At 37.2% G+C, this 12,224-nt stretch overlaps 1 protein-coding gene across 9 annotated transcripts in view; it reads left to right on the top strand.

The window, feature by feature from the left end:
• The window catches only part of ADCY10 (adenylate cyclase 10), a 127,241-nt gene that overhangs the window by 76,126 nt on the left and 38,891 nt on the right, over positions 1 to 12,224 (top strand). For all 9 annotated transcript variants that reach the window (XR_012475592.1, XR_012475593.1, XM_074221919.1 and 6 more), the window contains 5 exons: positions 1,165 to 1,443; positions 1,572 to 1,862; positions 5,088 to 5,157; positions 5,436 to 5,667; positions 7,331 to 7,438. Coding sequence is in view for 7 of the 9 variants with exons in the window: in XM_074221919.1 (XP_074078020.1) it covers positions 1,165 to 1,443; positions 1,572 to 1,862; positions 5,088 to 5,157; positions 5,436 to 5,667; positions 7,331 to 7,438 (980 nt within the window). In the remaining 2 variants the exon portion in view is untranslated. The remainder of the gene's footprint in view (positions 1 to 1,164; positions 1,444 to 1,571; positions 1,863 to 5,087; positions 5,158 to 5,435; positions 5,668 to 7,330; positions 7,439 to 12,224) is intronic.

Here is a 12,224-nt window from a genome sequence, read left to right as displayed (position 1 = left end):
GTGATTTGGAACTATGCCCAAAGGGCCATAAAACCATGCCAACCCTTCAGCCCAGCAGTGCCACTGCTAGAAGAGATGAAATATGAGAAGAAAAAAACTACATGTATTGGGAAATTTATAGCAGCTCTCTTCTGGTGGCAAGGAGCTAGAGATTGAGGGGATGCCCAGCAGTTGGGGAATGGCTAAAGAAATTGTGGTAATTAAGATGTTGTTCTGTTGTGGGAAGTGATGAGCAAGATGCTCTCAGTAAAAACCTTACAAGAGCAGTTATGAGAAATGTACATTATACCAAATAACAGCAATATTGCAGGATGGTCTTTTCTCAGCAATGCTGTGACCCAGGAGAACTCTGAAGCACTTACGATAAAGAGAGTGTTGAATACAGAATGAAGCATACTTTTTTTCACTTTATTTTTCTTGAGGTTTCTCTTCTTTGGAAGGGGGGGTGGTTATGTTTACTTTTACAACTTGACTATTGTAGTAATGTTATAAACAAATAAATGAGAATGAAAGACAAACATCATCACATCAAGGAGACCAGTCACCTAAGAATTGGGTCAAGGAAGGAAGCCTGATTTCCATAGTAGTTCATTCATAGTTCCCCATTTAGAATCTATCTCTGAGAAATCTTCCAGAAGCACTGGTAGAGAAGTTGAGACAAAAGAATCAGTGATGTTTTTGACTTCCTTGGTAGCTGGATTTGGGAGAGGTATTCCTTGAAGGGTGAAATGCTGCCCAGTTCTTAATATTTTCTTCACAGAGATAATCTTTTGTTTCTTTTATTTGCCACAATGCATGGGCAGTGCTTTCCTGCTGCTAGCTCAGCTGTGTGTGTGTGTATCTTGGGCAAGTCTTAAATGTTTCCCAGCCTCAGTTTCCTCATCTGTAAACTAGAAATAAAACTAGCACCAACCTCTCAAGTTTCCTGACAATCCAATGAGATAACATGTGTGAAGTGCTTTGCAAGCCTTAAAGTACAGTATAAATACAGGCCATTAGTATATCTTTTATATCCTAAGTCTGAGTACTGGGTCCAAAGTGGTTCTAAAAATGTTTCTTAGAAGAAAACACACTTTCCTTTAGAGAACAGTAATGTTTTTACCTCTCATATTACCTGATATGGACAGGTGACAATTTACATATTCTTTGACTCTCCATTTGCAGAAATCTCCCTAGTCCAATTAGATAGCATGAGCCTTTCTCAACAAATGTTGGTGAGGTGTGCTGCCATTATTGGACAGACCTTTACTACAGCACTGCTTTTTGAAATTCTCCCTTGTTGGAATATGAAGATGATGGTGGAGGCCTTGGCAACTCTCGTTCAATCCAGCATCTTTTATTGCTTCCAGAACCAAAAAGAGCTCCGACTGGCAACGTCACAAAAGGGTGCCACATTTGTGGTACATCACCGTTCAATGGCTTTGAAGGCCTCCTTAGGAATAGGTAAGTAGACCTAAGGCTGAGCCATTTTCTCTTGAGCACAACCACTCTTAATCCTAAAAAATTCATGCTTGGTCAACAGATAGCTTTTGCCTACGATCCAACTGATAAAAGTGTTCTGTTCCCATTAGAAGGTGGAGAAGAAGAGCAGATTTGTATCCTAGAAAATGAAGTGACTCAGTGCCGCATCTTGAGATTCTGCAAACCCATAATGCAGAAGACAGCCTATGAGCTATGGCTCAAGGACCAGAAGGCAGCTCTGCATGTGAAATGTGCCCGCTTCCTGGAGGAAAGTGCTCACAAGTGTGAGCACTGTGGGGGTGGGGACTTCATCCCCTTCCATCATTATGCTGTGGACATTCGGCTCAATACCCTAGACCTGAATACAGTTAAGAGGATGATCCAGACCCATGGAATTAAAAGTAAAAGAATTATATTCCTATCTAAAACCCAAATAGGAACTCCAGACATTGATTCTAGGAAGGGGTGGGGTCTGTAACATTGGGCAACCTAAATCATAGTTGACTACATCTGGCTTAGACTTGAGGAATATCAGGTTTTGTTGTTGTTGAATAGTTTCACTCATGTCTGATTCTAAATGATCCCATTTGGTGATTTTCTTGGCAAAGAAATTGGAGTGATTGGCCATTTCCTTCTCCAGCTCATGAGGAAACTGAGGCAAACATGGTTAAGTGACTTGCCACAGCTAGTAAGTGTCTGAGACTGGATTTTGAAGTAAGGTCCTCCTAATTCCTCACCTGGCACTCTATATACTGCACCACCAGCTGCCCCAGTATCAAATTTGAGAAACATTTACATTTGTTTCAACAGAAAGATGTAGAATTTCTCAAGGGATGAGCAATCCAAGAGTCCAACAGCCACCTTGAGGGGTCTTGAGGTGATCTTGTTCAATCCTCACCTAAAGTTTGAAACTCCTCTATAGCATCAATGATCATTGTCAATATTCTGCTTAAACATCTCTAGGAATAGACAAGAAAGTCTAAAAGAAAACTATCCCATTATCAAACAGCATTTTTTGAAATCCTGCCTCTGTATAACTTCCATCCATTGGGACTACTTCTGCCTTCTGAAATCACATTCAAAAAGTCTCATCCCTGTTCCAAATGACAACTTTATGCATACTTGAATGCCCATGAGTACATATTGCATAAAGTAGGTGGTTAAGAAATACTAATTGAATTAAATTAAATATTCCCTGTAAATATATTTTTTCTAAGTTAAACATCTCCAATTCCTTCAATGAATACAAATTGCCTTACTATGGATATTCTCAAACTAGTCAACATCTCTTAGAATATCCCATCCAGAATTGGACACAAGATTCTAGTTTTGGTTTAACCAATGAAGAGTATCACTGTTTTCACTTTAGATGAAATACTTCTACTTACACATAAGATTTTATTAACCCTTTTTAAAGTGAACTTGTGATTTCTAGAAATAACAGTTTTCCTCAGTGATCACAAACTATCTGTTTAATAATTCATTCTAGGATTTTATCTCAAATTCATTGGGTCGTACATTGCAAGATCTACCTTCTTTCCCTTTTTTAAATTTTTTACAAATGGAAACAACTTTTTGCTTCAGTCTTTGCACTTGTGTCATTCTCTGTGACTTCTTCAAGATCTTAGATCTTAGATCAGCATTGCTTTAACTATCTTGCTTCCAATTCTTCTTACTCTATTCTGCTTTTTCAGATGTGAAGATCATTGCCCTTGAAAGCAAAATATGAGTTTACTCACTTTTTCCTTTTCCTCATACCATCTACCACAAGTTTCAATTCTTGCTTATTCTTTATCATCTGGCATCATTTTTAAAGCCCCTTTTGTTTATTTGTGTTGCTTTTTAACTGCAGTTCATTCTGAATTTTGTATTCATCCTTTAAAAATAAAAATACTTCAAAGTGTTCCTTGCAGAATCATTTGAGTCACTTTAGGTACTGTCCCCTTTTTCTTCCTCATCAGAATCAATGTAATTCTATCTTGAAAATTTCTGTTTTTAGAAAATCTCTCAACTCATTTTCCCTTTTACATTTCCTGATAAAATCTGACTTACTAAAGTCTGGAGTATATCCTTTGCCATGCCTAAAATCTCCTTTCTTGGACATCACAAATTGGAAAATCTCATGAATACCTCTTAAGATTTTTTCACTTCTGCAATTAATCAGATTTAGATCCCAAGTAGCAATTCATTCAGCTCATTTGTTCAGTTCATGTGTCCTTAAGCTGAAATTGTTCTCAACAAAATTACTTAATGTTGCCAAATTTAATTGCCATTTCTCCATCTTCATTCTTTTTGACTTTTATGCAACCATTGACACTTCATCATCATCTCCTAGATAGACTCTCTTCTTTGAGTTTTCATGCCCCTACTCTTTTATGGCTATCTAACTATTCCTTCTCAGTCTTCCTGTGCTGGATCTTTATTTGTGTTGTTCACTAATGATTATTGTATTCCCAGAGCTCTATATTAGACCCTCTTCTCTCTATTTTCATAGTTTTTCTGTTTAACAGCAAAGTTACTAGTTAAAGCTCTAGAACAAGAGCTACAATCCTGAGGGGATTTAATTATTAACACTTTAGCTTTTCCTTTATTCTAAAGCTTCATCATAGGATTATATATTGAGAACTAAAGCTCATAGAGTAATTTTATATAGAGAAAGAATGGCTCAGAAAACTTGAGTGATTTACTAAAGATCATATGGTTAACTGATTGAAGTAGGATTCAAATCTAGGTCTTCCTGACTCCAGACCCAGCTATCTATATATCTATACCACAGTGCCATCTTTGTGGATGAACTCAATATTTTCTTAACATTTCTCTGGTTTAAATTACCAGTATTTCTTTCTTCAGCCCTGAGATGACAGAATGACATAATGACATCCCATGTGTATTCCTTCTGATGAACTGAGAACTTTTTGTGGACCTCTCATTCTCTCATAACTATGCTATGAAATAGAACAGAATTAAAAATTCCTCTTTTTTAAATGGAAAAATGAAAACTTAATGATTCACCCTAGGTCAAACAGGCAGCCAGCAAAATGAATCACACTTTAAATGTGTCACTCTGCTGCTGGGCTCCTTGAGAATCATAGGAAGGGAGCTGGAAGGCACCTCTCACTTGAGAGAAGAGGAAACAAATATAAGCTGTAAATATCTAAACCTTTCTCTTTTCATCCTTCACCCTCATTTAAAATTAGGGAAGGTGGAAACAACTAGGAAAAAATCCACATAATTTTTTCTATAAACTCATATAATTTTGGGGGGAAAGCATAGATTGGGAAAGATTTTAAAACTATTCCCAGTTCTGTCACTAACTGCCAAGTCACATCATCTCTGGACCTGATTTTTCACCCAGAAAATCAGAGAGTTGGCCTGTAATCTCTAAGGCACATTAGAGATTCTATGCTGCTCTGTTCATAGCTTTCTGAAATCTGGTGAGACAAACCTACCTTCTGGAGATAGGCTTTGGTGGATAGATTGATGCCAAAGGGTTGTCTGGTTTTTACCCCATTGTTTCTCTCCATTAGCATCTGTTCTCACTTTTGTCCAAGATTATCAGCTAATTATTTCATCATCGTGAGGCATAGAAATGAGCCAAGCAACTGATGTGTTCACTTGCTTTCTAGGAAGAGAAGAGGTCTACACAAACAACAAAAGACTTCCAAAGAAATCTGATATTTTGAGAGATGATCTCAGGTACAGTAATATGATAAAGGATAGGTAGATAATAAACTCTCTTAGAGACATTTGAAAGCTAGTATCATCAATCTTCCATTTTTCAGATGGGGAAATTGAGGGAAGCCAGGTAAATTGGTTTGTCAAGCATGCCATTTGATCTGCTTTGATCTGATAAAGGTGGGAGTATTATCCAGATTCTATTATATTATGGTGCAGTATAGTAAGCAAGAAATTTTGATGCTGAAAACACAGGATGTTGCTTTAAGTTGACATCACTATCTGTTTTTCTTCACTAGCTCTGAAGAAATAGGAACAAAAATCTTGTATTTCCTCGACAACACTTTAAAAAAAATTACTGCAGCTGATCAAATAGTCACCCCAATAGAATCCTGTCAGTGTCAGGAAGTACTGGAATCTGTTTTATTGCCTCTTGCCTACCATTTTACAGTTCTAGAAGAATTGGACAAAGCCTTATATTACTACTTAGAAATTGTAGCCGGTTATATCACCCTAAATGAAAACTATTTGGTAAGTTTCAAGTCAAACTTTAATTATGTTAAAAGAGTATGCAATTTTCAAATTTGATATAGTTAACATTATGTCTTATGAGAAGCACAGAAATAACTAAGTTTACCCCTTAATTAGCAAGGATGATTGATTAAAACCAAAAGCCACTATAGTAACCTCACCTTCAACTTATTTTAGCTTGATAATTTATTATTTTGTTTTCAGATAATGACTTATAAAGTTGATTTAACACCATTTTTGTGGGGGCATGCTGCTTATCCCAGGTATCAAAATTAATCTGTATATCTCTAAAAGGACAATGACTAGAAGCCACATCACTAGAGCCAATACCAGCACCATCTATTCATATGCATAGTGGTGAAAATATGACTCTGAGATAGGGGTCTAAGACAGATGGAAGAAAGGACTTTTTCCCTTCTCCCTCCTGATAGTACCCTCCCAATAATCACCTTGGAATCTGGACAGATTCCTCCATAGTCTATTGTTCAACTTGTTTCTGTTGTTTACAGTCTTGTAAGCTGTCCACTCTTAGCCACCTTGGACCAAACAGACAAAGTTCTTTCTAGAAAACAGCAACTGTCAGGGACATTTTGCTATTGTGGGAACCAAGCAACTAGAACTATATAGTAATTTGGGACAGTAGGGGTCAGGACCCAGAATGGGGAGAAGATAGGTATTGTCTCTTGGTTCTGAAAAAGACTTGAGATTCAAATGGAGTTATCAAATAAGCCCCATCCCTCCCAGTCAAGTCTTCTGGAGGGACTGAGACTGCCTTCCTGACTACCGCCGGCCTCCTCTCTTTTTCCATACTTACCTTTCAAGTCCATTTTTGACAGTCACTTCTCCCTTCTCTTACTCTTCGAGGTTGCCTTTGTCATGGAACTGAGTCAGATTTCATCTGTGTCAAAATATTATGGGAGTGGGTGGATGGGGAAGGAAACAAGGGGAAAGAAGGAAGATTTGCCCTTGGCTCCACATTCTCTTGGGAATTTGAATCACTTCCTCTGGATAATAATAGTAATTTATAAATACCTACTCAATGGCAGGACTGTGCTGAAGTCTTTAAGGTTAGTATCTTATTTGATCCTCATCACAACCTTGGGAAATAGGGGCTCTTATTTTCCACATTGTACAGATGAGAAAACCTTGGCAAATAGGGAGAAGAGACTTGCCCAGAGTCATACAGCCAATAAGTATGAAGGCTGGATTTGAACTCCTGACCTCTATCTCCTAAGCCACCTGGCATGGAAGAGTTGTGGCGGGGTGAAGGTAGAAACATTCATTCTATTTTTATCCAACAATGGAAATCCAGGTCCTTCCCAAGAATTTGTTGTCTTTTATGGAAGTAAAAATTTGAAATGAAGAAACCAGACTTATTGTGGTGGACTCTGGAACCTGTAGTTATATGAAATTTGTTCAGCAGGTGTGTAAATCCTATTGGAGTTTGCTTTGCAGTCCTCAGCTTCCAGTGTGTAGAACTTTGTAGAGACTTGTCATGTCTCAGAGCTAAGAGCTGAAAGCTAAGAGAGCATTTGAAGCAGGAGTGGAACTTGGCAGTTGTTCCTTGCTGTTCTGTTCTCTGGTTAAATGTGTGTGGAGGAGGGGGGACCCTCCTGGGATGCCTGGCCTTGCCTTCCTTGATACCTCTTCATCTTGATTTCAGGCATACATAAACTTGACTGAAGGAGAGAGACTTTTAAAATTACTGAAGCACGACAAATCTTGGTGCCACATTTTTGAGTCTGCCATCTTCTTCACCCTCAAGGGCCAGGTAAAGACCTACAAGAGAGCAGTGGTGTGGGCTGGGGCCCATGACTGAGGGGGCATGATTTGCTCTCTACAAGTCTAATAGAGGGAGCCCAGGCACGCCCCTTTCAGGGGTTAAAATGGTTAAAATCAAGCTCAGCAATAGTAGATGTATTATATACAAACATTAAATGCATCATCTAGACTATGAAAAATGAACATATGTAATAAAGAGTCTACAAACATTATACTGGTGACACACAGAAAATAGACACAAGCTTAGTGTAAACACTCAACTTAGTTTGTGAGGGACTGCAATATGAGGTAAGGCCCAGCTCCTCCCTGGCTCACCTCTCGATTTTCCTCATACATGAAGCTAAAACACAAATTCAGTTGTTTTTGGCTATGAAAATGACTAGAGATTACAGAAATTACATTTTATATATATATATATATATATATATATATATATATATATATAAAACAGATCACTGAGCAATTATTAATATTTATTTTATCATTTTACTTTTTTGTGATGTCAGAGGAGGCTTTGCCTCCCCTGAACTCATATCTCCCTGCTACAGAAAAGTCTGGAACCTCAGTTCTCCCCTTGAAGGCTATACACAGAACTTTCTAGTTAACCCCCACACCTTGCATTTCAGAGGATGCCACCAAAACCAGAAAATTCCCATCACTTCAACTCATTTACTGTTATTATCTTCCCCTAAGCAAGGAAAGAAAAGCTTGAATCATTCAAAGTGACCTTTTGGGGGGGTGTTTTTTTGGCAAGGCAGTGGGTTAAGTGACTTGCCCAAGGTCCCACAGGTAATTATTAAGTGTCTGTCTGAGGCTAGATTTGAACTCAGGTCCTCCTGACTCCAGGGCTAGTGCTCTATGCAAGTAACTTTTGAAAAAGTTTAACTGATCAATTTGCATTACAGAAGCAATTGCTTCCTGGTGAAGAGGAGAACAAAATGTAGGAAAATCATGAAGATGATGAATATATATGTAATAATATAATTTATTATTATGATTATCGTATTCATATATATTCATATATGGTATTCATATGATGCTTTAAGGTTTGCAAAGTGCTTTACAAATATTATCTGATTTTATCCACCCCATACTCTGCTATTATAATCTCTGTTTTACGGATATGGAAATTTGAGAGCTATAGAGATTAAATAACTTGTCCAGAGTCACAGAGCTAGTAAGTATTTGAGGTTGGATTTGAATTCAGGTCTTTCAGACTGTACATCCATCATTTTGCCTAGCTGTTTACACACACAGACACAGACCCCTCCCCCCCACACGGTTGACTACAAAGAGATCCTTGCAAATGTTTAAATTGCTATGTTTCAGACCTTGAGTTCCCAGCATATCTTTTTGTAACATATTTATATATTGACATTATGTTTTTGTTACAAACATTATCAGGTTATCTCCATTCAGTGAGAGTTCTCTAGCAATAAAGTAAAACAACTAACAAAATACTAACAATACAGTGATCTCAGCTGAAGGCACATGCCTCGTCCCACACCACATCTGTGGTACCCCAGTCTCTCTTTAAGTCCTTTTTTTTAGCTAGCAGAAATCTATTTCTCTCCTTCCTTTTCACCTCATTGGGGAAAAAAAAGAAAAAAAATATATATGTATATAAAGTTGGCAACATAGATATATATAGAGAAGAATATATATATATCCTTACTCTAGATATGCATTGTCAAGGAAAATAAATTCCCTTTCCGGCTGCATATGAAAATAGCTGTGTGTCATTCTGAACCCTAACTGTCGCCTCTGTGTCATGGATAGTATGTCTCATCCTAGGTTCTTTGGAATTATAGATATAGATGGTCATGGTATTGATTATAGTTTTTATAGCTTTCAGAATTGTTTATCTTTACAGTATAATTTTTAATGTTTAAATTGTTCTCTCCTTTCCTCTCTTCCTTGGTGAGTTAATCATTAGCCTTGTTAAGATAGAGGGAAAAAGGTAATGAACAGAATTTCTCAAATTAGAAGATTAAAGCATACTGGATGCCTAATGCCAGGGTGAAGAGGAATTCAATTCCCTATTTATTGAGCACCATATTTATTAAACTGAGCAAGTCACTGTTAAAATTGATTATCTGAAATAAAAAGGAAAGAGGACAAAATTACGCAGTCCTCTCTGATTTCATTTGCAAAGCTACCATTTGCATATCATTTCAGGTCACCTGACTCCTCAGAGGTTCAAGAGACCCCTACTGATTTACAGAGCTGATTTTTATAACAGAAAAGAGGAATTAAAAAAAACAACTTGTTTTGAACATGATTCAATTGGAGCAGGCTGGTTGCCTGACTAGTTAGCTTCTCCCAGGTTTCTTAATACTACCCCAGAAGCCCTTAGTCTGCAGGTGAACAGGAACTTGTAGTCAGTAGCTTAGCAGTCCCCCTCTTCCCTCCCTCCCCCATCTTCCTTGGAAGATTCCATTGTAGCTCAAGAAAAAAAGCTTAATCACTAAGACTGGAAAGTAGCCACATAGGGAGACTTAGCCTCTGGTCACCCCCTTGTTTTGCTAGAAAAAGGGACTCATAAAGAGTAATCCTCTGATTATTTTGTCTTCCCCTAAATTATCTGCTACTCAATGATAAAGTCGTCTCAATCTAGCCCCCAAATCTATAGGAAACCTAGACTTAAGCAAATTATAGATATATATATATATATATATATATATATATATATATATATATATATATATATAAATATATTAGTCTGGTTTAGCTAAAAGGACTAGCTTTTTCTAAAGGGAGTTTAAAACTATAATCAAACTAAAAATAAATCAAAGGATCAATTTTATTTATTCTCTTTTCTCCACCATACTGGGTGGGTACTGGAGATACAGAGACAAAACTCAGGTTTTTTCTTTGCCTTATTTCCCTTAAGTCAAATCAGCAAAGCATTAAGGTTTCTTTTTTAAGGTTTTTTGGGGGTTTTGCAAGACCAATGGGGTTAAGTGACTTGCCTAAGGCCACGCAGCTAGGTAATAATTACGTGTCTGAGATGTGATTTAAACTCAGGTACTCCTGACTCCAGGGCTAGTGCTCTATCCACTGCACCACCTAGCCACCCCAAAGCATTCAGTTTTGAATATGTGTGATGCAGCTAGGTGGCACAGTGGATGGAACACTGGGCTTGAAATCAGGAAGACTCATCCAGCCTTAGACACTTAGCTATGTTACCCAAGTTACCTAACCCTGTTTGTCTCAGTTTTCTCAGCTGTAAAATAAATTCGAGGAGAATATGGCAAACTATTCTTTTATCTCTGCCAAGAAAATCCCAAATGGGATCAGGAACCATCGAACAACTGAAAAGTGACCAAACAACAAGAACAAATGTACATGATACTGCACAAAGCACTCATATTTTGATGTAACTGTGACCTTGTGGATGTGGGTACTTCATCCAATGGTTTCCATTACAACTCATCTATTCCTTATTCTAGGTCAGTCTGGTTCATGTCTTCCCATAAATCTGTCCAGAAGTTCTAGCCAACATGATGAGAACTTCCCCCTGGATATCTTGAAAGTTGTGATAAATACCAATGGAGCACATAGACCATCCATTGGATTTCTCCCACTTTCATCACATAACTGCCTTGCCTTCTTTTACTGTCACCTATTTCTTTCCATTTTGCTACCTTGCATACACATTGCTTTTTTTGCGATGCAACTGTAGCTTACCCATGCCTACCAATTGCCCTTCTATCTCCCTTTTAAGGACCTGCAATTTTTAACTCTTCAGAGACTACAATATATCATTATTTGTGGCCATATAACATCACTGGAAGAAATGAATGCGAAAAAGAATGGATGTTCTTCTCTTCATGGAGAAGTCTGGAACAATTAAGAACACTGTATAGTTACCTACAAATAATCTAGCACACTATCTTCTTCCTCTTTAGTTTCAGGTCTCATTCACTGTTCATCTGGAGTATCTAACCAATATATATGCTCAAAAACATCCATTCCTTTGCTGAGCATAGTCCGGACAGAAGGAATTCTTGATTTTTCCTTGTAGGCTGAATTTCTTTGAATGATGTTGAATTACTCTTGAAATATTCTGAGCTCAATACAATTAGTACAATGTCATTCACTAATAAACACATTTAGAGAACCTCCCCATCTTTATAGAATCACATTTTGATTCAGACTCTGAATTGTTGCTATTTTTTATTGTACAGTTTTTTTTAGTTGTGTTCAACTCTTTTTGACCCCATTTGGAGTTTTCTTGGCAGAAATACTAAAGTGATTTTTCTATTTCCTTCTCCAGTTTGCTCTCTGGAATGGTTGAAGCACTAAACAACTCCATTAACAGTGTAATTTTCCTATGTCCCAACCAAAATTTGTCATTTTCCTTTTATATCATAATAGCCAATCTTATAAGTATGAGATGGTACCTCAGGGTAGTTTTAATTTGAATTTCTTTAATTCAATAGTTATTTAGAGAATTTTTGATTATTTTGTCATTTTGATCATTTAGCAATTGGGGAATTGTTCTTATTATTTTTAATTTGAGTCAGTACTTTAATATTTTGAGAAATTAGGTCTTTTTCATAGAAACTTCCTGTAATTTTTCACATTAATCATTACTTAGTATTTTCCTCCATCCTATTATCCCCCTGTTTATCCTACACTCTCTCTCCCTTCATTCTATCTATTCTCAAAAGTTTGTGTTGGATTTTTTTCTTTTGCTCCTGACTACCACTTCTCTCAATCTGCTTCCTCTTCTTATCTCCTTTCCTTCCTATTTTCCTGTAGGGTGAGAT

This window comes from Macrotis lagotis, chromosome 2, assembly GCF_037893015.1.
Source record: "Macrotis lagotis isolate mMagLag1 chromosome 2, bilby.v1.9.chrom.fasta, whole genome shotgun sequence".
NCBI lineage: Eukaryota > Metazoa > Chordata > Mammalia > Peramelemorphia > Peramelidae > Macrotis > Macrotis lagotis.
Note: the sequence above shows the minus strand (reverse complement) of the source record. Positions and strands in the feature narration are given on the sequence as shown.